The sequence below is a fragment of the Pristis pectinata genome, chromosome 1 (assembly GCF_009764475.1).
Source record: "Pristis pectinata isolate sPriPec2 chromosome 1, sPriPec2.1.pri, whole genome shotgun sequence".
Classification (NCBI taxonomy): Eukaryota; Metazoa; Chordata; class Chondrichthyes; order Rhinopristiformes; family Pristidae; genus Pristis; species Pristis pectinata.
In genome coordinates, this window is record NC_067405.1 from 144,283,105 (window position 1) to 144,308,992 (window position 25,888).

Sequence of the window (25,888 nt, forward strand, 5' to 3'; positions counted from 1 at the left end):
GAAAATAAACCCTCTGGGACAGTGAATTCCAAAAATTCACACACTGAGTAAAGAAATTTCTTATCGTCTCTGGCTAATCCGCTATTCTGACCCCTCATTCTAGATGTCCCAGCCAAGAAAAAGTCACCCTTGCATCTGAGCTGTCAAGCCACTGTACAATTCAAAGAGATCACCTGTCATTCTTCTGAACTCAAGAGAGCATACATCTCCAACCTGAAATGCTGGCTGTTTCTCTTCCCACAGATGCAGCCTGACCTGCTGAGTAATTCCATCATTTTCTGTTTTTGTTTTAGATTTCCAGCATCTGCAGTTTTTTTTTTGATTTTCATAGCATAGGTCCAGTCCACGTACTCCTCCCTCATACAGCATCTCAGTAATCCAACTGCATTCTATCTGCCTCAAGTATATCCTTCCTTAGGTAGGGAGACTAGGCCTATGCACAATACTCTAGACACAGTCCTTTACAGAGAAACAGAGGACTGCAGCTGCTGGCATCTAGATGAAAAACACGATGATGCTGGAGGAACTCAGCAGGCCAGGCAGCATCTGTGGAGAGAAGCAGGCGGTCAATGTTTCGGGTCAGGACCCTTCTTCAGGACTGAAAATAGGAATCCTATTCTATTTTCAGTCCCGAAGGAGGGTCCTGACCCAAAACATTGACTACCTGCTTTTCTCCAGGGATGCTGCCTGGCCTGCAGAGTTCCTCCAGCATCATCCTGTTTTTCCAATCAGTCCTTTATAGCTTGTGCAAGACCTCCCCGCTCTTGGACTCAAATCCGCTTTCAGTCAAGACCAATGTACCCTTTGCCTTCCTAATTGCTTACTGTACCTGCAACTTAACTAAGTGATTGGTGTACAAGGACATTCAAGTCCCTCAGAATGCTACCATTCAAACTTTACCTGCACTTTCTCTGTAACTGTGAAACCATATTCTGCATTCTGTTCTCATACACGTTTTGGAATGATCGGTATGGATGGCATACAAGTTTTTCCCACTGTATCTTAGTACATATTACAATAAATAAACCAATAAAAAAAAATCCACCTTTCTATTCACATTTCCCCCCCACATTGTATTTGATCTGTCACATCCTTACCCATTTACATAACCTCTATCTCCCCAAATCCTACCATCCAGGTTTGTATCATTACCAAACTTAGATATACTGTACTTGATCCTCTCATCCAAAGCACTCATATAGATTATGAACAGCTAGAGACCCAGCACAGATCTCTACAGCATCCATTAGTCATGGCCTCCCAAGCAAAAAGTGACTTGTTTATTCCTATTCTCTTTTTTCTGCCCATTGGCTAATCCTCAATCTATGTCAGTATATTTCTCGAATACCATTCTACTTTTGTTTAAAAAAAACTCCTGTATAGCAGCTTATCAAAGGTCCCAATTACTCCGTATCAGTTGCCCTCAGCTACTTTTAGTCAATATTAATGACATCCGTGAATGGTCAAATTACAGCATATCCAAGTTTGCTAAACAGAAACTGTTAGAAGTTTCTAAAGAGGAACCAGTAAATGAAGGTATTGTAATTGAAGGTATGGTAATAGAAGGGTTAGTGTTTGCTTTGAATACAATATCCATAAAGTTAGTGAGAACAGTGCAAGTAAGAAAGTGAGAAAAAAAAACAGGTTAGTTAAACTGGGGTGGGGGGGGGGATGATGGGGGTCAGTGAGGTATGGTGTTGAAGGGTGAGGAAGGCTTGCTACAATTGTATGGGCCTTCAGAGACCCCACCTAGAAGAGAGAGGACTATTTACTCTCTGTACACAAGCAAGAATATTACTTACCTTAAGGGGCCTAGTGGTCTACTCCTGTTCCTATTTTCTTGTGTTCTTTCACACTAAACATCCACCACTCCTCCACAAACCTCAATGCTCTAAAAATCCAAGTTTATACTTGCTTTAAGTTTATTCCAAGTCTCATTGTCCAAGTTAGACACAAAACTGCCTGTCCTCTGGCACAATAACACGTCAATCTCTTTCCCCACCAACAATTTTTCCTCAACGTTCTCAGGTTTTAAGCTTAAACTATTACAAGCACTGTTCTTCTGAACTATTACAAAACTGAAAATGTTCTATCCCACAAAACTGTGTTGAAATTAACACTCATTACACCGTTTGCCAAAACTCTCTTCATTATCCCTTCTCTCTCCCCCCCAACACAATCCCAAAACCATGAAACCCTTCATCTCCTTTAAATCTTTCCTCCCTTCTCAGATGTAAGGCTTTTAAAAACTCTCAAGGTGATCTGCATATTAGATTTTAAAAAACTGCTTAAAAGACCCAAGCTGTGTATTCTTTTAAACAAAATATCATTCTATATACACCTTATACAGTAGATTAAATATATTGAGGAAGTTCTGTTCAATTGCCATAACTACATGCAAAGCCCAAAACTGCTTTGGAAAAGTGCACAATATCAGAGCAACTGGCCAAATGCCTTCCTGAATCCACGTGATGCACAAGACTGCCAAAGCACAAGATGAGACAAAAGTAAAATTCCTTCTGATATCCAGAGGTTATTTCAATTTTAATTCAAAGTAAGGCTTTCATTTATCTGCAACCTGGGTAGGAAAAGAGTCATCAACATAGGTTAATGCACTTGTTCTCAAATTCAAAACAACCACTAAAGTAATTTATTCTTTTCATACAATAACCATGCCCGCAGACTTCAAGTACTGGTATGACTGTGTACTTGGAGATAAAACACACACCTACAAGTTGGATGACTCAAACAAGCACACGTGCAAAATCTAGGCCAACACTTCAGTGTTAGATTGAGGAACTGCTGTACTACCAGACATGCCGTCATTCAAATGGAGCATGAAACGAAGCACCGTCTGCTGTCACTTGTGAAGCAGAGTGACCCCAGTTGCACAGTTTTTCCCCCAAGGCCCTGGCTCAACCAGCATCACAAAAGCATTTCATCTAGACTTTATTGTCCTTGCTGAGCACAATACGATTGCTGCCTTTATGTTACAGCAATGATTATGTACCAATAGCATATCATTGACTATAAAGAACTTTGGGACATCTTGAGGTCAGGAAAGACTTTCCCTCTCAGCATTTGTTTAACTAACAAATCTCAAAGATGATAAGATCATAACATCTGTGGATCTGGTCCTGTTGCAAAACGGTTTACATTTCCAGGTGGGGTGGGGACGGCTGGGTTGTTACTTTGGTGCACAACACCCTGTTGCTGCAAAGCTCTGGCATTTACTACAATGAAATGGGACACTGACAGAAACAGGAGATCCTTGTTCAAAAAGTGTTCGTTTCCCCCACTGCCCCCCCCCCAGACTGCTTCTCATTAAATATAAAATATTTTTCTGTAGTGCATGCTATATCTCAATAAAAATCGCATTCTGCACAATTTTGCACAGGTGTTAAGATAAATCGTGCCGTATCTTTTCAACAGCATGGCATCTCTGAAGGTGCTAACTGCTCCCACTACTGTACATTAATGCATGCTCAGTTTAACTCCCATCTCCTCCCACTGATTTCAGGCTTCGTATAGGTTAAGATTTCTTGTATTGAAACGAGCAACAATTGCGGCAAAAGGAAAAAAAATATACAACGACTTTTGAGTGACACATTATAAAAGGCTCCCGATAGATTTCTTAAATAAAATAGCCAAATATTATACTCGATTTCAACCAAACAAAAACTCGCAATGATGTCGCTCAGAGAACAGGTTTCAGCCTCGTTCTATCGCTCTTTGACATGCAAGAAATACAAATCCGTCTGGACACAGCCCTCAAATCCACAATTAAAACGTAACTGACAATTGTCAGAAATAATGCGGTTACAGACAGAAAATGTTCCAACCGGGATGGGGACAGTTAAACAATCTGCAAATACCTTTGGAGTCCATCACTGTTAATCCCAGCAGCAGGAACAATTGCGGTTTTACTTCCCTTCTCCACCCCCGGAAAGATTATTAAAAAAAAGCATAAGCACGAAAAAAAATCTCTTCGCGCAGAGTAGTTCCCTATGACTTTTATTGCAAACTGAACATCAGACGTAGCCAAGCGTACGGATACAACACATTCACCAATGCAATGGACCACAAATAAAACAGAGATACAGTAAACATAATCGTGTTATTTATAAGGACAACCTGCTAAGTGTGGGCGCAATACACATCCCACTGCAATGACCAAAAATCGCAGACTCATCAAGTACAGTAATTTTATTTAATCCATGTCACACACACACACACACAGTCTTGAGGCTCACGATCGCTGCCCCCAAACAACCGTCAGCAACAACAAACGCAAAATCCATTGCAAACGTCCAGCTGTCAAGTTATTTTAAAAAAAGGCTGCAATATTATTTCTGTTGCAAAGTTTCTGCACGGCCACTCGCGGGGAAAGCTTGCGGATGCAACCTCCCCGCCAAGGTGCATTGGCCCCGGTGTTTCGCCGATTTAAAGGGGACGTGTGCGCCGGGACGGGGAAAGGTGGGGGGGGGGGGGGAAGGAAAGAGGACGGGGAAAGGTGGGGGGGGGGGAAGGAAAGAGGACGGGGAAAGGGGGGGGGGGAAGGAAAGAGGACGGGGAAAGGTGGGGGGGGGAAGGAAAGAGGACGGGGAAAGGTGGGGGGGGGGAAGGAAAGAGGACGGGGAAAGGTGGGGGGGGGAGGAAAGAGGACGGGGAAAGGTGGGGGGGGAAGGAAAGAGGACGGGGAAAGGTGGGGGGGGGAAGGAAAGAGGACGGGGAAAGGTGGGGGGGGAAGGAAAGAGGACGGGGAAAGGTGGGGGGGGAAGGAAAGAGGACGGGGAAAGGTGGGGGGGGGGAAGGAAAGAGGACGGGGAAAGGTGGGGGGGGAAGGAAAGAGGACGGGGAAAGGTGGGGGGGGGGAAGGAAAGAGGACGGGGAAAGGTGGGGGGGGAAGGAAAGAGGACGGGGAAAGGTGGGGGGGGGAAGGAAAGAGGACGGGGGAAAGGTGGGGGGGGAAGGAAAGAGGACGGGGAAAGGTGGGGGGGGGGAAGGAAAGAGGACGGGGAAAGGTGGGGGGGGGAAGGAAAGAGGACGGGGAAAGGGGGGGGGGGAAGGAAAGAGGACGGGGAAAGGTGGGGGGGGGAAGGAAAGAGGACGGGGAAAGGTGGGGGGGAAGGAAAGAGGACGGGGAAAGGTGGGGGGGGGAAGGAAAGAGGACGGGGAAAGGTGGGGGGGGGAAGGAAAGAGGACGGGGAAAGGTGGGGGGGAAGGAAAGAGGACGGGGAAAGGTGGGGGGGGAAGGAAAGAGGACGGGGAAAGGTGGGGGGGGAGGAAAGAGGACGGGGAAAGGTGGGGGGGGGAGGAAAGAGGACGGGGAAAGGTGGGGGGGAAGGAAAGAGGACGGGGAAAGGTGGGGGGGGAAGAGGGAAGACCGGGAGGGAGGGGGGTAAAGAGGGACCAGGGAGACGGGGGGAGGGGAAGGGAGGACCGGGAGGAAAGACCGGGGGAGGGAAGGCGACCGGGGGAAAGGGGGGAAGGGGACGGGAGGAGGAGGAGGGGGTGGGGGGGGAGGAGGAGGGGGTGGGGGGAGGAGGAGGGGGTGGGGGGGGAGGAGGAGGGGGTGGGGGGGAGGAGGAGGGAGGAGCGGACGGGAGGAGGAGGGGTGAACGGGAGGGAAGGAGGGAGGGGACGGGTGGAGGGGGGGTCGGGGTGGATGGGGCGCGGGAGGGGGGAGGGGGGAGGGCGGCCGTTGGCGGGCCGGGTTTAAACCCCGGTGACGCGCGGCCCCAGGCCGGGCTCGCGCCCTTACCGTTCCTCAGCTCGTGCTCAACGGTCAACATGTCACCTTCGCCAGACCCTTCCTCCATCTTCCGCAACTCCGCCGCTTCCTTCGCTTTTAAAAACAAAAACGTTTGTATCCAAAGGCGTTTAGTTTTTTTTAAAAAAAACAAAATAAAATCGCCTCACCCAGAGAAGAAACCTCCCCTCCCATTCACGGCGGCCGCTACTACTACCTACCGTCAACCTAACTTGGGAGCGGGAGGCATCAGCCCGCCCTCCCGAGCGCGCGATTGGACGGCGGTCGGGGTCCCCCGCGATAGCCGGCGTCCATTGGGAGGGGCGAGCTATCAGTCAAGGGCAGGGTGGGCGGGGATTGGTCGGCAGTTCTGGTCATCAGGTTAGATTGGCCGAGCTACTACGGCGCTTTCTCCTTCGCCCCGGTGTTTGTTTGGGGATCCGGGCGCGACCAATCGATTTCCGATGCGGCGGCCGGGGCGCGGACAGCGGCCCCTTAAAGGGACAGCGCCTTCAAGCAAAGCTGTTGGTGTGATCTACCCACCTTGTCCCTGGAGTCAGGATGTCAACCAAGCCAAGGGACACCAACCCCTGAAAGGGACAGCGCCTTCAAGCAAAGCTGTTGGTGTGATCTACCCACCTTGTCCCTGGAGTCAGGATGTCAACCAAGCCAAGGGACACCAACCCCTGAAAGGGACACCGCCTTAAAGCAAAGTTGGTGTGACCAACCCACCTTGTCCCTGGAGTCAGGATGTCAACCAAGCCAAGGGACAGCAGCCCCTGAAAGGGACACTGCCTTAAAGCAAAGTTGGTGTGACCAACCCACCTTGTCCCTGGAGTCAGGATGTCAACCAAGCCAAGGGACAGCAGCCCCTGAAAGGGACACTGCCTTAAAGCAAAGTTGGTGTGACCAACCCACCTTGTCCCTGGAGTCAGGATGTCAACCAAGCCAAGGGACAGCAGCCCCTGAAAGGGACACTGCCTTAAAGCAAAGTTGGTGTGACCAACCCACCTTGTCCCTGGAGTCAGGATGTCAACCAAGCATATCAGCTTAAAGCAAAACTGTTGGTGTGACCCACCCGACTGCTCTGCCCGAGACCGCAAGAAACTGCTGAGAGTTGTGGACACAGCCCAGCGCATCACAGAAACCAGCCTCCCCTCTATGGACTCCGTCTATACCTTTCGTGAAGCAGCCAGCATAATCAAAGACCACACCCACCCGGGTCATCCTCTCTTCTGCCCTCTCCGATCAGGCAGAAGGCCTGATAAGATAAGATATCTTTATTAGTTACATGTACATCGAAACACACAGTGAAATGCATCTTCTTGCGTAGTGTTCTGGGAGCAGCCCCCAAGTGTTGCCACGCTTCCGGCGCCAACATAGCATACCCACAACTTCCTAACCTGTACGTCTTTGGAATGTGGGAGGAAACCAGAGCACCCGAAGGAAACGCACGCAGTCACGGGGAGAACGTACAAACTCCTTACAGACAGTGGCCGGATTTGAACCTGGGTTGCTGGCGCTATAAAGCGTTACACTAACCGCTACACTACCATGCCTGCCCCCATACCACCAGGCTCGAGGACAGCTTCTATCACACTGTGATAAGACTACTGAACAGTTCCCTTATACGACGAAGTGTCCAAGATCTGCCATCTGTCCTCTAGGGAGTAGAGGTCAGTCCGCCAAACTACAACGACACCACCTATGCCCATGGGTTTGACGGTGAGGTTGGGATTGGTGCGGAGAGAGTGGAGAACAGTGCGTTCAGAGGGGGCGAGGACAGTGGTGAAGTCAAGACAGTTGATGTCCCGTCGGCAGTTAGATATGAAAAGATCCAGACAGGGCAGAAGGCCAGATGGGGGTGTCCAAGAGGAGGAGGAGTGCTGGAGGCAGGAAAGGGGGTCTCCATTGGGGGGGGTGGGGAAATGAAGGGTCTTGACCTGAAACATCGACTGTCCATTTCCCACCACAGATGCCGCCTGACCCGCTGAGTTCCTCCAGCTCCTTTGTGTGTTGCTCCAGATTCCGGCATCTGCAGTCTCTTGTCCACAGGCACGGTAGTGTAACAGTTAGCATGTTGCTATTACAGCGCCAGCGACCCGGGTTCAATTCCCGGCCGCTGTCTGTGATGAGTTTGTATGTTCTCCCCGTGTCTGCGTGGGTTTCCACCGGGTGCTCCGGTTTCCTCCCACATTCCAAAGGTGTACGGGTTAGGAAGCTGTGGGCATGCTATGTTGGCGCCGGAAGCGTGGTGACACTTGCGGGCTGCCCCCAGAACACTCTACGCAAAAGAGGTATTTCACTGTGTGCTTCAATGTACATGTGACTAAAAAAGAAATCTTATCTCTCACCTTAAAGCAAAGCAGTCAGTGTGACCGACCCATGCTGTCCTCTGGAATCAGGATGTCAACCAAGATGCTGAGAAAGTGTGTCCCTTTTTGAGGGAACATGGAATGTATTGTTTCAAAATAAGTGGTGGCCCATTTAAGATGATGAGGAACAATTTATTTTCTCAGAAAGGTCATAAATCTTTGGAATTCTCCACCGCAGAGTGGTAAAGAAGGCGAATCTTTGGAAAAACACACAAAAAGCTGGAAGAACCCTGCAGGTCATGCAGCATCTCTGGAGGGAAATGGACAATCGACGTATCGAGCGAGACCCTTCATTTGGATCTGGCCCAGTCCAGATGAAGGGTCTTATAAGAACATAAGAAATAGGAGCAAGAGTAGACCATCTGGCTCATCGAGCCTGCTCCGCCATTCAATAAGATCATGGCTGATCTGGCCGTGGACTCAGATCAACCTACCTGCCTTTTCCCCATAACCTTTAATTCCCCCACTATGCAAAAACTATCTCACTGTGTCTTAAATATATTTAATGAGGTAGCCTCTACTGTTTCCCTGGGCAGAGAATTCCACAGATTCTGGGAAAAGCAATTTTTCCTCATCTCCATCCTAAATCTATTCCCCTGAATCTTGAGGCTGTCCCCTAGTTCTAATCTCAACCCTAAACATCAACTGTTTATTTCTCTCCACAGATGCTGCCTGACCTGATGAGTTCTTCCAGCTTTTTGTGTGTTGCTGCAGATTGCAGCATCTGCAATCCCTTGTGTCTCCAAATCTTCGAGCATATTTGGCTGGGATAGGCAGATATTTGGATAATAAAGGAGTAAGGTGAACAGACAGAAAAACCAGACAACACACTGAAGATAAATTATACATAAATTATACAAAACAGTGAAGAAAAAGTGTGCAAAACAAGACATTAGTGCAAAAAAACCCACAATCAGAGACAAGTCCATGGCAGTGCAAGGGGTGATCTGTAGTGTTCCATTGCAAAGGTAGGATTAAGGTTGTGCAGGTTGGTTCAAGAACCTGATGGTTGTAGGAAAGTAGCCGTTCCTGAACCTGGTGGTGTGGGATTTCAGGTTTCTGTACCTCCTGCCTGACGGTAGCGTCGAGAAGAGAGCATGACCCAGATGGTGGGGATCCTTGTTGTGTTTCATACAGATGCTTTCAATGGTGGGGAGGGCTGTGCCTGTGATGGACTAGGCTGTGTCCACTACTCTCTGCAGCTTCTTGCTTTCCTGTGCATTGTAATTGCTGAATCAGGCCATGATGCAACCAGTCAGGATACTTTCAACAGTGCCTCTTGTGGAAGTTTGCTGGAGCACTTGGTGCCACATTGAAGGACCAGACCAGAAGATAATGTAGATGAGTGAGCACTGCTTAAACTGGACCCAGTGCAAGTGAGGACACAGACTGCAGTGTTTTGGATGAACTCCAATTAATAGAGGTAGATCCTAGGAAATTTGCCAGCAATATATTGCAGCAGTCAAGTCCAGCAGCAGCAAAGGTAGAGATAAGGTTTCAGTTGCAGTTGAACTGAGCCAGGTGCAGAGTTCAAAAAACAAGAAATATGGATGCTGAAAATCTGAAATAAGCCCAGAGAACGGAGGAGAAAGAGAAGTAACATTACAGGTTCTTTCCGCCGAGATTAGGAGAGATAAGTACAAGAGGACATGGCTTTAGGGCGAAAGGGAAAAGGTTTGGGGGAACATTAGAGGGAACTTCTTCACTCAGAGGGTGGTGGGAGTGTGGAACGAGCTGCCATCTGACATGGTAAATGCGGGCTCAACTCTTGTTTTAAGAATAAATTGGATAGATACATGGATGGGAGAGGTCTGGAGGGTTCTGGACTGGGTGCAGGTCAATGGGACTAGCGGAATAAAGTTTTGGCACAGACTAGAAGGGCCAAATGGCCTGTTTTCTGTGCTGTAGTGTTCTATGGTTCTATGGTTCAGAACTGGCTCGCCTGATCATCAACCAGAGGCCGCCTGACCTCCTGTTTCCACCATTCTGTTTTATTTCACACCACACCCACACCACCAGGTTCAGGAACAGCTACTTCCCTCCAATCATTCGGTTCTTGAAGCAACCGGCAAAACCCTAAACACTACAGTTTAGCAGCCATATGACAGCTTTGATCACTTTGCACTAAAATTGACATTTTTTTGTTCTAATGGTGTTCTTTCTTGTAAAAATTGTGTATGGTTTATGTTTAATTTATGTTTGTCTTGTGAATGTTGCTTATCTGATGCTATGTGCCTGTGATGATGCTGCAAGTAAGTTTTCATCACACCTGTGCATACGTGTACTTGTGCATATGACAATAAACTCGACTTTGACTTTGACATTGATTTCCAGCAGTTTTGTATCTCACAGCTCCAGCACTGTTTATAACTCTTTGTTCTCATTCAGCTCTGTCTACTTACCCCAACTACAGACAAGGCTTCCCCACCCTTTCTCAGCTGGCACCACCACTACCACTTGTGCTGTTCAGGACCCCCTGGACCCCATCCTCTCACAGATGTCCCTGTTGTTCTCCACAACCCTCCTTCTTCTCTGCAAAATAAAACGTTCCATTTCTAACTTTCCCTAGATCTGAAGAAAGGCCATCAACCTTAAATGCTAACTCCGTTTTTTCTTTCTCCACAGCGACTGCTGTGGAAGACTGGACATGGAGGTAGAGACAGGCAGTCCCAGTAATGGGACAGATATGTGGTCAGTAGTTCACCTCAAATCTGACACCAAGATTGTGAACATCCTGGCACAGCCTCAGTTGCTGTAGAGAGGGAAAGAGCCACAAGAACAAAATAATGTTTGACGGTAGTGCCAGTTAAAATAAGAGTGTGGTTGGACACAGAATATAAGATAAGATATCTTTATTAGTCGCACGTACATTGAAACACACAGTGAAATGCATCTTTTTGTGTAGAGTGTTCTGGGGGCAGCCCGCAAGTGTTGCCACACTTCCGGCGCCAACATAGCATGCCCACAACTTCCTAACCAGTACGTCTTTGGAACATGGGAGGAAACTGGATCACCCAGAGGAAACCCACGCAGACACGGGGAGAACGTACAAACTCCTCACAGGCAGTGGCCGGAATTGAACCCGGGTCGCTGGCGCTGTAATAGCATTACGCTAACCGCTACACTCCTGTGCCTGCTCAGACAAGCATTCAAATACTGAGAGGTAATGGCACAGCTGGTGGAGCTGCTGCCTCACAGTTCCAGTGGCCCAAGTCCAATCCTAACCTCCGGTACTTCTGTGTGGAGTTTGTATGTTCTTCCTGTGGGTTTCCCCCAGGTACTCCAGTTTCCACCCACATCTCAAAGGCAGGAGTTGGAGGGATAATTGGCCCCAGTAAATTGCCCCTTGTGTACAGGTGAGTGGTGGAATCTGGGAATAGTTTAAGGGAATGTGGGGAGAATTAGGTGAGATTAATGTAGGATTGGTGTAATGGGTGTCAGAGTCATACAGCATGGAAACAGGCCCTTCAGCACATCAAGTTTGTACTGACTATCAAGCATCCATTTACACTAATCCTACCAGCCACTACCGGACACTACGGCCAAGAAAGCACACCTATCCGGATGCATCACGGCTTGGTACGGCAACTGCCCTGTCCATGACCGCAAAAAACTGCAGAGAGTTGTGAATGCAGCCCAGTCCATCACACAAACCAGCCCCCCCTCCATGGACTCTGTCTACACTTTCCGCTGCCTCGGGAAAGCAGCCAAACAAAATCAAAGACCCCTCTCACCCCCATCATTCTCTCTTCTCCCCCCTCATATTGAGCAGAAGATACAAAAGCTTGAGAACACATACCACCAGGCTCAAGAACAGTTTCTATCCTGCTGTTAACAGACTATTGAACGGACCTCTTTTACGCAAAGGATGAACTCTTGATCTCTCAGTCTACCTCATTGTGGCCCTTGCACTTTATTTGTCTGCCTGCACTGCACTTTCTCTGTAACTGTAACACCTTATTCTGCATTCTTTCCTTTTAGCACTACTTAAATGTATTTATGTATGGAATGATCTGTCTGGGTGGCATGCAAACAAAAGTTTTCAACTGCATCTTGGTACATGTGACAATAATAAACCAATTACCAATTTTATTCTCCTTGTATTCCCTTCAACCCTCCCCAGATTCTATCCCTCATCTGTATAACTGGCAATTTACAGTGGCCAACCTACCTACCAATCCACATACCTCTGGGACGCTCAAGGACAGCTTCTACCCTGCTGTTACAAGACTATTGAATGGTTCCCTAGTGCAATAAGATGGACTCTTGACTTCACAATCTACCTCATTATGACCTTGCACCTTAGTGTCTACCTGCACTGCACTTTCTCTGTAGCTGTAACACTTTATTCTGCATTCTGTTATTGTTTTCCCTTTTACCTCTTCAATGCACTGTGTAATGAATTGATCTGTACGAATGGTATGCAAGACAAGTTTTTCACTGTACCTTGGTACGTGACAATAATAAAGCAATTCCAATTCCAATTCCAAAAAACCAGTGTAGCTGGAGGAAACTCGTGCAGTCACGGGGACAATGTGTAAACTCTACACAACAGCACCGGAAGTCAGGATCGAATCCAGGTTGCTGGAACAGTGAGGCAGCAGTCCTACCAGCCGCACCACTCTGCTGCCCCACAGTTAGTGCGGACTCAGTGGGCAGAAAAGCTGTTACTGCGCTGTATGACTCTATGGCTATGACATCACAGGTGGTGAAGAGTCAGCATACCAGAACAAGAGGCTTGGTTGAGTGGTGCCATGACAACAACCTCTCACTCAATGTCAGTTAAACTAAAGAACTGATTGTTGACTTCAGGATGAGGAAGGAGGGTGAACATGCATCAGTCTACATTGGGGGATCGGCGGTGGAGAGAGTCAGCAGCTTTAAATTCCTGGGCGTTAGCATATCGGATGACCTGTCCTCGGCCCAGCACATCGATACAATCACAAGGAAGATGCGCCAGCGTCTTTACTCTCTTTTAAGGTTAAGGAGATTCGGCTTGTCACCAAACACCCTAACAAATTTCTATAGATGTACCGCTGAAAGTATCCTAACTGGTTGAATCATGGTCTGGCAATTCGAATGCGCAGGAATGTAAGAAGCTGCAGAGAGTAGTGGACTCAGCCCAATACATTACAGACACATCCCTCCCCACCATCAGTAGTATCTACAGGAGGGGCTGCCTCAAGAAGACAACATCTATCATCAAAGATCCCCACCATCCGGGCCGTGCAATCTTCTCACAGCTACCATTGGGCAGGAGGTACAGGAGCCTGAAGTCCCACACCACCCGGTTCAAGAACAGCTACTTCCCTTCAACCATTCGGTTCTTGAACCAACCAGCACAACCCTAATCACCACCTCAGTATAGCAACACTATGACCCCTTTGCACTACAATGGATTTTGTTTATTGTTCTAGTTGTGTTCCTTCTTGTACAAATTGTGTACAACTGATGTTTAAGTTGTGCTTTTCTTGTGAATGCTGCTTATCTGATGCTATGTGCCTGTGATGCTGCTGCAAGTAAGTTTTCATTGCACCTGTGCATGCATGTACTTGTGCATGTGACAGTAAACTCGACTATGACTTCGGACTTTGACAAAGCTATCTCCACAAGGGGCATACTGTGGATGCATTAGTGCCATATAATTCAACCTTATTTACATCTCTGTTTTTACATATTTACAGAATTCCTTTCTGTTATCCAAACTCCTGAGGAACTGGCTTTTCCGGGATTTATCTCTGTTTATGATCCAGAGGTCCTCTCGATCAACAAATAGTGCAATCTTCCCCCAAGTTTTCAGCCAAGATGATTACTCAGAAGGAAGCCTGTTTAAAATGACTAACAGATGTGGGCCTTGGCCAAAGAGGATCGACAGACTGCAAGAAGGAGCCGTTCAGCTATAGTCAGGCTGACTATGGGGGTGGTCACCCTGGCTGCCTGCCTCTTTCCGCAGTAGTCTTTGGTGGTCCTGGCAGGGGAGTCTGAAGAGTTCCTGTTTGTATGTGGCCTCCTTTCACCAGCTGTCATCATCAAGTGCAGAACTTTCTCATCAGTTATTTACAATGGACACTTGCCACCAACGGCAATCTGCCACCAGCTTATAATATCCAGGATGCACCACAGAAAAAGACCATCTGGCCCAACACGTCTGTGCTAGCTCTTTTGTTGGAGATTTCCCTTTGGACACTTTCTGCCTGTTAGTCCTACATTCCCCTAAATTATCTAATTCCCTTTTGAAAGTTACTGCAGAATGAGTTCCTACCACTCTTTCTGGTAATGCATATAAAAAATGTCCTGTCTTGTCTCTGTTTGGTTCTTTTGGCCAGTTCATTCAATATACAGTTAATCACAGTGGCCTTGCACACAGTACAACCTAGATCCAGTGCATCACAGAGAAAGAGAAAGGTGGTACAAGACTGTTGCAGGAGGACGGATCTGAGGCAATGGTCCAATCTTACAGGGCAAAGAGCTTCTAATACTTAGCGGGTCAGGCAACATCTGTGGAATGAGAAAAAGAATTAACGTTTCAGGCTGATGACCCTTTGTTGGAACTGGAAAAGAGAAAGGAACGGCTGCAGAGAGGGATGAATAGGACAAGGGATATCTCTGACCGGGTGAGGACAGGATTGACATAGGGATAAATTTTAGAGGTTATCAGTCAATTGGTTTATGGGTACAGTTAGATAAAATGAACAAAAGCTTTGCGATGAGGGCAGTTCATTAGTGAGAATACAAACAAAGGGACATTAAAGTTGTGAAATGCAGGATTATAGGACATGACCATCATGTCAGGTTGTGCTAATAGAGAGAGAGAGAAACTGAGCCAAAATCACATGTGGATGATGTACACAAAAATGGTCAGTTCTGATAAAGAATTTAAAACGAACTTGCTTTGTCTCTTTCCCAGATCTGACGAAGGGTTGATCATCTGAAACATTAGCCTGTTTCTCTTAAGGTAAGGTGAGGTGAGGTATCTTTATTAGTCCCATGTACATTGAAACACACAGTGAAATGCACCTTTTGTGCAGAGTGTTCTGGGGGCAGCCCGCAAGTGTCGCCACGCTTCCGGCGCCTGCCTAGCATGCCCACAACTTCCTAACCTGTACGTCTTTTGGAATGTGGGAGGAAACCGGAGCACCCGGAGGAAACCCACGCAGACACATGGGGAATATGTAGAAACTCCTTACAGACAGTGGCCGGAATTGAACCTGGGTCGCTGGTGCTGAAATAGTGTTATGCTAACTGCTACACTACTGTGCCTGCCCTTCCACAGATGCTGGCTGATCTACCGATCTGTCATTGTATACTGCTGGGATACAGTATTGGTGGGAACAGGTCTGTCACTGTATACCACTGGGATAAAGTACTGGTAGGAACAGGTCTGTCACTGTACACTCTGGGACACATCCTGGTGGGTATGGACTTCCTACTGGCATTAACTACAATTTCAAAGAACTGATACAGGACGAGGCACTATAACTTTCTTTGAATTACCATCCTTGCCTCCGTGCAGATTTTGTTCGGGGTGTGTGTGAGGAAACATAAAGCTGATGCTGCGAAGCACTGCAGTCATTGCCGGTGGACTCTTGCCCTTGGGGAGTGGCAATACCTGCTCTCTGAGAGGAGGGGCAGAGACATGAACAGCTAGCTCTTAAAAGGAAAACCTTACTGTTAAGAATTATTTCTGAATGGTCTGGACCGTTGCCTTTAGAGTATGCCTCTGGAAGTACACACAGTGCTTTCAAAATGGGCAGTTTGCAGGAATTGGGCAAATGCTGTTTTCTATGTTCCTTTCCTTCTTTCACTTAATAACATTTCTTACGATGTCTACATCTACTGAAGGCAGTTTAGCCCATGAGCTTGCGCTGTACTCAGGACCTTCTGTTACATGGGGGGTTATTTGGTCCCATCCATAACAAGACTCAGTCACTGACTCAACCATTACCTGTCCCTTCTTGTTGGAATACAATATTAGTACCCTAATGTGGAATCGTGTACAGGTCAGGATAGGTGCAGACAGGGGATTTTATTCCCTGAAGGTTAATAAACCCGACAGGTTTTACTAACAAGCCAGTATTTTGTGGTTACCATTAATGGTATCAGTTTTTATTCCAGATTTATTGATTTAAATTCCCCAGCTATTGTGGTGGGATTTGAACTCTCATATCCAGATCTGTAGTCCAGGTTCACTGATATAAACATAGAAAACTCAGCACGTAATGTAGTCATCCATAGAGTCAAAGAGCACTACAGTGCAGAAACAGGCCCTTCAGCCCATCTAGTCCATGCCGACCTGATCTTCTGCCTAGTCCCATCTACCTTCACCTGGACCATATCCCTCCAAACCCCTCCCATCCATGTGTGTCCAAACTTCTCTTAAATGTTACAATTGAACCCTCATCCACCTCTTCCACTGGCAGCTCGTTCCACACTCGCACCACCCTCTAAGTGAAGAAGCTTCCCACCAGTATTCACCCTCTGAGTGAATCCAGGTAAGAGTTGGTGTCTAAATTGTATGCCACATAGATGGTAATGCTAAATTACAAAGAGATGTTAATGAGGTAAGATTTCTTTATCAGTCACATGTACATCGAAACATACAGTGAAATGCATCTTTTGCGTAGAGTGTTCTGGGGGCAGCCCGCAAGTGTCGCCACGCTTCCGGCGCCAACATAGCATGCCCACAACTTCCTAACCTGTACGTCTTTGGAATGTGGGAGGAAACCGGAGCACCCGGAGGAAACCCACACAGGCACAGGGAGAACGTACAAACTCCTTACAGACAGCGGTGGGAATTGAACCTGGGTCGCTGGCGCTGTAATAGCATTACGCTAACCGCTACACTACCGTGCCTGAACAAGGCTGATCTATGCTGGCCTCACTTCCTCTTCTGTGGCAGTTCCCCATGACCCTCAACTAATCAATCTTTCAAATATTTAACTATCTGCACCTTAAATATATCTAATGATCTGGCATCCAGCACCCCCGAGGGCAGAGGACTCCAGAGACTCACTACCCTCTGTGAGAAGAAATTTCTACACACCTCAGTTTTAAATGACCAACCCCGTATTTTGTAGCTGTAACCCCTTGTTTGTGATTCTTCCACCAGTGGCAACATGCAATAGCTGTTACACAGCAGCCACCACACGGTCTGGACAGACGAAGGTCTCAGCGGCAAGAAGGTCGAAGACAAATGGAGACCAGGCTCTGCTGCACAGACTTAACAAACACACACTTACTAAGTAAACACAGAGGTACTCTGACCACTCACTCAGCTTGAACCAAATGCATAACATTACACGCACTCTTTTCCTCAACTCTGATCTATCACACTACCCTCCCCCACTCTGATCCCTCTCGCCCCTTTCCCCTAACTGCCTCCCTCACTCTTCCCACTCCCTTGATCTTCATCCATCTCAGTTCCAGCTTCATTTCTAGTCAGATAAGATTTCTTCATTAGTCACATGTACATTGAAACACACAGTGAAATGCATCTTTTGCGTAGAGTGTTCTGGGGGCAGCCCGCAAGTGTCGCCACGCTTCCAGCGCCAACATAGCATGCCCACAACTTCCTAACCCGTACGCCTTTGGAATGTGGGAGGAAACCGGAGCACCCGGAGGAAACCCACGCAGACCACGGGGAGAACGTACAAACTCCTTACAGACAGTGGCCGGAATTGAACCCGGGTCGCTGGCGCTGTAACAGCGTTACGCTAACCGCTACAATACCGCGCCTTCCCCTCTTGATTCCCACCCCTATTACTCCCCTCTCTAATCATGAGGTTGTCCACCATTAAGGCTCGGTCTCTTCAGGAGTCGCTGACCAAGTTCCAGGTACCTCGTCACCCGAAGTCTGCAGTCCAGCCCAGAACTCCCAGAACTTTCCCTGAGAATTGTCTTTTGCCACCCTGGTGCAGCCCGACGTCAGCAAACTGCAGGCTCCATTTGGCTTCCAGCATGCGGTCTCTGAGGGTATGGGGCTGCTTCATCCTGCAGGCTCAGAAGCATCTCACTCAGTCACCATAGTTTTTACCTCGCTCTTTGACTCCATCAGCAACCTCAGAACCCACAGAGTTGGAGTGGAGGCAAGTCACCCTGGGTCCTTTATAGTAAACGGCACGGTAGTGTAGCGGTTAGCGTCACGCTATTACAGCGCCAGCGACCCGGGTTCAATTCCCACCGCTGTCTGCAAGGAGTTTGTACGTTCTCCCCGTGTCTGCGTGGGTTTCCTCCGGGTGCTCCGGTTTCCTCCCACATTCCAAAGACGTACGGGTTAGGAAGTTGTGGGCGTGCTATGTTGGCGCCGGAAGCGTGGCGACACTTGAGGGCTGCCCCCAGAACACTCTACGCAAAAGATGCATTTCACTGTGTGTTTCGATGTACATGTGACTAATAAAGAAATCTGATCTTATCTTGTCTTTTCTCTCCCCATAACCCCACTCCTTTTAGGCTTCCTGGGCCTCTCTCTTCAATGCTCTATTTGGCTGCACAATGGACTGTTAGCTCTCAATCCCTATGCCATCTCCAATTCACTGGCTCGCCTGAGTTTGTTAATAAGTCTCTTTCGCTTATCTTGACAGCTATTGTGTTTTATACCAGTGCCCAGGACTCTCCTGTGTACAAAAGAGCAAAAACCTGCAGATGCTGAAAGTCTGAAACAAAAACCGAGGACACTGTGTATACTCAGCAGGTCAGCTGGCATGCACACATATTTGTGCACATTTACACACTTACACTGTTGCACACTTACACATATAAACTCTATTGCTCACTCCACAGCTGCTGCCCATCTTTTCAGGTTGAAGAACTTTCACCTGATGAAAGATAATTGACCTGAAATATTCATCCTGTTTCTCTCTCCATGGATGCTGCCTGACCTGCTGAGTATCTCCAGCTTTTTCTATTTTTATCCTTCTCCATATTTTTTTCAGAACCTCATGTGGAACAAAAAGATGGATAAAGTATTTGAAAGGAGGACTGGCCAAGTAAGAAGACAACATAGCAGACCCCTTTTATTTCATGCGCTTGTAGGGTGTGACCATAAGTTTACTGCTCGTCCATAACTGCTTCTGAACTGAATGTTTACCAGGCCATTTCAGATGGAAGAGGAGTGAAGTACATTGTTTTGGTTCTGGGGTCACTTATAAACCCGATTGGATGAGGATGGTAGATTACTTTCCCTGAAGGACAACAGTGAACCAGATGAGTTTGGATAACAATATGGAAGGTTCATTGTAACCATCGATGAGCGTAGAAGATACAAAAGCTTGAGAACACATACCACCAGGCTCAAAATCAGCTCCTATCCCTCTGTTATACGGAACTCTTATATGATAAAGGAGAACTCTTGATCTCTCAGTCTACCTCATCATGGCCCTTGGACTTCAGTTGTCTACCTTCACTGCGCTTTCTTTGTAACTTTAAAACTATATTCTGCATTTTGTGTTTTTTTTCCTTTTGTATTACCTCGATGGACGTATTCGTTTGGAATGATCTGTCCAGATGGCATGCAAACAAAAACCTTCCACTGTATCTCGGTACATGTGACAATGATATACCAATTACCAACTTCCTAAATTAGTTACACTGCAGCTACGGAGGGATTTGAACTCATGTCTTTGCAAGTTCCACGGTAGTTTAGCGGTTAGCGCAAGTGACCCCGGTTCAATTCCGGCCACTATCTGTAAAGAGTTTGTACGTTCTCCCCATGTCTGCATGGGTTTCCTCCGGGTGCTCCGGTTTCCTCCCACATTCTAAAGACATACGGGTTAGGAAGTTGTGGGCATGCTATCTTGGCACCAGAAGTGTGGTGACACTTGCAGGCTGCCCCCAGATCACTTTATGCAAAAGATACATTTCACGGTGTTTTGATGTACATGTGACTAATAAAGGTTTTAGAATTTCACCAGGGATGCTGTCTGCTCCCAAGACCTTATTGTTTTTCAGTTGGCATATGGCCCTTTTGACACTGATGATAAAGTTCACCATCGCCTTCAATGCACCAGCACAGACTGAGGAAAAGGGCATAAGAAGGTCAAGACCTCAAACTCTGCACAGATTTATAGACTATTGTGCAACAGCGATTCCTTCTCCACCTATTAGCCTCTGTGGCATGGACTACCTGAGGCAGGCACTTCAAAGCATGAAGAGATACCACCAACGCTGCCTCCACAAAATCCTCTTAAATTCAGTGGCAGGATAAGCAAACAAGTGTCCTAACTCTGGTCAACCTTCCCAGCATTGAGTGCCTAATTACACTCAGTTGGCTTCACTGGACGGGCAACACTGCTCACATGCCCAACACCAGACTCCTCAAACACTCTATTCCGAGCTCTGAGCTATAGAGTTATACAGCACAGAAACAGGCCCTTCAGCCCAACTCGTCCATGCCAACCGAGTTGCCCACCTGAGCTAGTCCTAGTCCCTCCAAACCTTTCCTATCCATGTACCTGTCTAAATGCCTTTGAAATGTTGTCATTGCACCCGACTGTTACCACTTCCCCCGGCAGCTCGTTCCATATACGCACCGTCCTTTGTGTGGAAAAAATTGGCCCTTATATCCCCTGTAAATCCTTCCCCTCTCACCTTAACCTGTGCCCTCTAGTTTTAGACTCTCCCACCCTGGGGAAAAAACTGTGACCATTCACCTTATCTATGCCCCTCATGATTTTATAAACCTCTATACGGTCACCCCGCAGCCTCCTGCACTCCAGGGGAAAAAAGCCCCAGCCTATTTAGGTGGAATGAAGGAAGAGGTGTTCTCAAAACCTCCTTGAAGAAATGCAACAGCCCCACCAGTTTCTGGGAATACCTTGCCCACGACTGCTCAAATTGGAGATGGAGCATTTGGACTGGCGCTTAAGATGAGTCCATGCGTTTGGAGCACACTGACACCCGGTGTAAATGGTAGGAGAGTTACCACCCCACCCTCCCCCCCAACTACCTACCTACCTCCCCCATCAGGCCTCTGTTGTATCTGTGGCAAAATCTGCAGGGACCACATTGGTCTCAGAATCCACAGCACCGGAATGGAAGTAAGCCATCCTTGATCCTTGGCAACTCGTGAGAAGAAGATAGAAGTCCAGAGGAGACACAAAAGTCAAATTCAAAGTCAAGTTTACTGTCATCTGCACAAGTACATGCATGCACAGGTGCAATGAAAAACTTACTTGCAGCAGCATCACAGGCACATAGCATCAGATAAGCAGCATTCACAAGAAAAACATAAACTAAACATAAATTATACACAATTTTATAATTCTGTAATTATAATTTTATAATTGTCCATTTTAGTGCAAAGTGATCAGAGTGGTCATAAGTGTTGCTAAACTGTAGTGATTAGGGTTGTGCCGGTTGGTTCAAGAACCGAATGGCTGAAGGGAAGAAGCTGCTTAGAGACCGCAGATGCTGGAATCTGCAGCAACAAATGAGCTGCTGGAAGAACTCAAGGACAGGGCGGAAGTTAGTAGCGAAGCTGATGAAATTGGCGAGTTCCGCGCGGTTGCAGAAGGCAACACCAATGCAGTCGTCGATGTAGCAGGGAAAGAGTTAGGGACTGGCGCCAGAGAGGGTTTGGAACAAAGAGCGCCCCACACAGCCAATGAAAAGGCAGGCGTAGCTGGGGCCCATGCCAGTGCCATGGCTACACTTTGATTTGTACAAAGTGGGAGGAACCAATAGAGAAGTTGTTCAGGATAAGCACAAATTCTGAAATCCAGATGAAGGGTCTCGACCCAAATGTCCACTGTCCATTTCCCTCCAAAGATTTAAGTCCGTGTGTGTGAGAATAATTCTATATGATTACACGCATGTTTAAGAATACAAATATGCATGTATGCAAATGTTTTATGTATATGATTGTGAAAATGTGCAAACACAACAGACACGTGTGAGTTTGATAAGATATCTTTATTAGTCACATGTACATCAAATCACACAGTAAAATGCATCTTTTGCGTGGAGTGTTCTGGGGGCAGCCCACAAGTGTCGCCACGCTTCCGGCGCCAACATAGCATGCCCACAACTTCCTAACCCGTACATCTTTGAAATGTGGGAGGAAACCGGAGCACCCGGAGGAAACCCACACAGACACAGGGAGAACATACAAACTCCTTACAGACAGCGGCGGGAACTGAACCCGGGTCGCTGGTGCTGTAATAGCGTTACACTAACCGCTACACTACCATGCCTGAGCAAGGCTGATCTATGCTGGCCTCACCTCCTCTTCTGCACCAGTTCCCCATAACCCTCAACTAATCAATCTTTCAAATTTTTTACTATCTTCACCTTAAATATATCTAATGATCTGGCCTCCACCACCCTCGGGGGAAAACAGAGGAAACCCATGCAGACACGGGGAGAATGTACAAACTCCTAACAGACAGCAGCAGGAATTGAACCTGGGTCACTGGCGCTGTAATGTGTAAATGTGCAAAAATGGGACAATATGTTACTCTTCCCATATCATGCACTTTCTTACCTCAATTTCCCCTCCTTGGACTCTGTCTTTACCTCTCATTGTCTTGGTGTAGCAGCCAGCATAATCAAAGACCCCACCCAACCGGGACATTCTCTCTTCTCTCCTCTTCCATCGGGTAGAAGATACAGGAGGCTGAGGGCACGTACCACCAGACTTAAGGACAGCTTCTAGCCCACTGTGATAAGACTATTGAGCGGTTCCCTTATACAATGAGATGGACTATGACCTCACGATCTATCTTGTTGTGACCTTGCACCTTATTGCACTGCACTCTCTCTGTAGCTGTGACACTTTACTCTGTACTGTTATTGTTTTTACCAGTACTACATCAATGCACTCTGTACTAACCCAATGTAACTGCACTGTGTAATGAATTGACCTGTACCATCGGTTTGTAAGACAAGCTTTTCACTGTACCTCGGTACAAGTGACAATAATAAACCAATACCAATACGTAAATTTTCCATCTCGACATACACAAATGGAGATCACAAGATCACAAGACAAGGGAGCAAAAGTAGGCCATTCGGCCCATCAAGTCCGCTCCAAAGAAAAGGAAAAAAGAAAAAGAAATGAGAAATTGGGGGGGAACAAAAAAAAACCTAACCCCAATTTCCAGCCTTATCCCCATATCCCTTGATCCCCCAACTATTTAGATATCTATTTATCTCTTCCTTAAATGCCTCCAATATCTGGCCTCCACTGTTGTACGTGGCAAGGAATTCCACAAATTCACCACCCTCTGGCTAAAGAAATTTCTCCTCATCTCTGTTTTAAACCTGTACCCTTTAATTCTAAGATTGTGCCCTCTGGTCCTGGACTCACCCACCAAGGGAAACAGCTTGACCACATCTACTCTGTTAATCCTGATCTGTTAATCCCCACACACGCTTCCTCCTTTCTTGTACTCCCTTCTGTTTCACTTACTCCTGACCCACGGTGTACAGTTCTTCACCTCAGTACAATCAAACCAAGATCTAGTTAACTTGAATTGGTTCCATGTCCACTTTAATTGGAACATGAAGGACCCGAGAGCTGGATTCTTAATTAATAATCCAACCATTGATGGGGGATAAATTGTAAACTGTTACCTTCTGATAAAAATGGCATTTAACAGGAGACACAAGAGACTGCAGATGCTGGAATTTGGAAGAAGAAACAATCTGCTGGAGGAACTCAGTGGGTCGAGCAGCATCTGTGGGGGTTAAAGGAATTGTTGACTTTTTGGGTCAAAACCCTGCATCAGGACTGATGCAAGGCTTCGAACCAAAACATCGATGATTTTTGTAGAATACAGAAAATGTCTTCAGATTGAAGTAGCTGCTTAACATACAGAAAGTTTCCCAATGACTCAGCTGCACACATACAGAAATAAAGCTAAAACAGGGCCATAGAAAAGGAAACCCTGCGATAATTAAAGCATCTGTTAACGGAACTTCCTCCTGATGCATTTGTGAGCATTCCCTGCAGGCTTCTTAAAGACTCGCATGGTAACAGAATGACTTGATTGTGGACTTACTGAAGCGGTAGTGCAGCTGCCTCACCACCCTCGGGACCCAGGTTCTATTCTCCCCTTGGTGGCTGTCTGTGTGGAGTTTGCACATGCTCCCTGTGACTGCGTGGGTTTCCCCAGGGTGCTCCGGTTTCCTCCTACATCCCAAAGACATGCTGGTTGGTACATAAAACATAGAACAGTACCGCACAGGAACAGGCCCTATGGCCCACGATGTTGTGCCGAACTAATTACCGTGCCTGCCAATTGCGCTGAGCTAATTAATCTAGTAATTAAATGCCTAACTACACTAATCCCTTCTGCCTACACAATGTCTACGTCCCTCCATTCCCTGCACATCCATGTGTCTATCTAAGAGCCTCTTAAACAACGTTATTATATCTGCTTCCACCACCACCCCAGCAGCACATTCCACTCTCTGTGTAAAAAAACTTGCCCTGCACATCTCCTTTGAACTCACCTTAAGTGCATGCCCTCTGGTATTAGACTGGGGCTGGTGGGTGAATTAGCCGCTGTAAATTGTTCTTACTGTGCAGATAGGCCTCCAAAAGAATAAAAATGGGAAGTTATTGGTATTGGTTTATTATTGTCACTTGTACCGAGGTACAGTGAAAAACTTTTCCTTGCATACCGATCGTACAGGTCAATTCATTACACAGTGCAGTTACATTGGGTTAGTACAGAGTGCATTGATGTAGTGCAGGTAAAAACAGTAACAGTACAGAGTAAAGTGTCACAGCTACAGAGAAAGTGCAGTAGTAAGAGAATAGATTGTAGAGTTGTGCAGGAATTGGACTGATAGAATTGCTCTGCCTTTAGCCACAGAGACGATGGGCTGAATGGCCTCCTTCTGTGTCATAATAAATATCTGTTACATAGAAGGGTGAATGTGGGATGTGGAATGACACCTTTGCCAGCATGACCACACTCAGAGAATGAATGATAACTATATGGGTGTATGTTATTTTCCTGTAAAAACATGACAGACAATTAACAGGTTATTTTAAAACTGGTTAAAATAGCAGGCAGGCAGATTTAATCTTGGTTCTAATGTTACACAGCTTAACTTTCAGAATTTAAAGATTAACATCAAAGGTTTCTTCGGTTAACATTCATGGCTCTCTCTGCACAACCCAAAAAAACACGGGTTCCTGAAATTCCTGTCCTCACTCTGATAGGAGAATCTCTTCTAATCCCCTCTGTAGGTAATCAGATTAATAATTGCTTTTGCCTGGGAGCCTCATTAGTCTTTAGCCAGGATGCATGTGCAGTGTATGTTTGTCAGTATATATTAGGGTACTTGCAGGCATGTGTCTGAGTGCAAATATGTATATGTGTCAGAGTATGTGTACAGCAGAGGAGGAGCATTCAGGATGGTATTAGGAACCTCTAGTCCATGCATTGGGTCCACGCAGGAGCCCTGCATAAGCAGCTGAAGGAGTGCACTACCTCACAAACTACCCACCCGTCTGCTCTGCCAGATGCTTCCTGCCCCCTCTGTGGAAGAGGTTGTGGGTCCAACATTGGTCTCATCGATCACCTCAGAACCAGCAAAACAGGGGTGGAAGCAAGTCATCCATAATCCTCAGAGTGCCCAAAACAGGAAGAGTACAAGAGAGAGTATCTGTGTATAAGTGTGTGTGTATAATTACATGAGTGCATCTTTACAATATTTAGGTGTGTATGAGGCTGTGCATGTGTGTGTACCATGCAATAGAAATGAAAAAGTATAGCTAAAAATATCACGTTTTTCATCAGATTACAACACT

The 25,888-nt window shown here is 46.7% G+C and overlaps 1 protein-coding gene across 2 annotated transcripts in view; it reads right to left on the minus strand.

The window, feature by feature from the left end:
* The window catches only part of rps6ka5 (ribosomal protein S6 kinase, polypeptide 5), a 212,242-nt gene extending 206,256 nt beyond the window's left edge, over positions 1-5,986 (minus strand). For both annotated transcript variants that reach the window (XM_052017953.1, XM_052017963.1), the window contains exon 1: positions 5,765-5,986. In XM_052017953.1, the coding sequence (XP_051873913.1) occupies positions 5,765-5,822 (58 nt within the window). In that variant the 5' untranslated portion in view covers positions 5,823-5,986. The remainder of the gene's footprint in view (positions 1-5,764) is intronic.
* Positions 5,987-25,888: the final 19,902 nt, after the last annotated feature.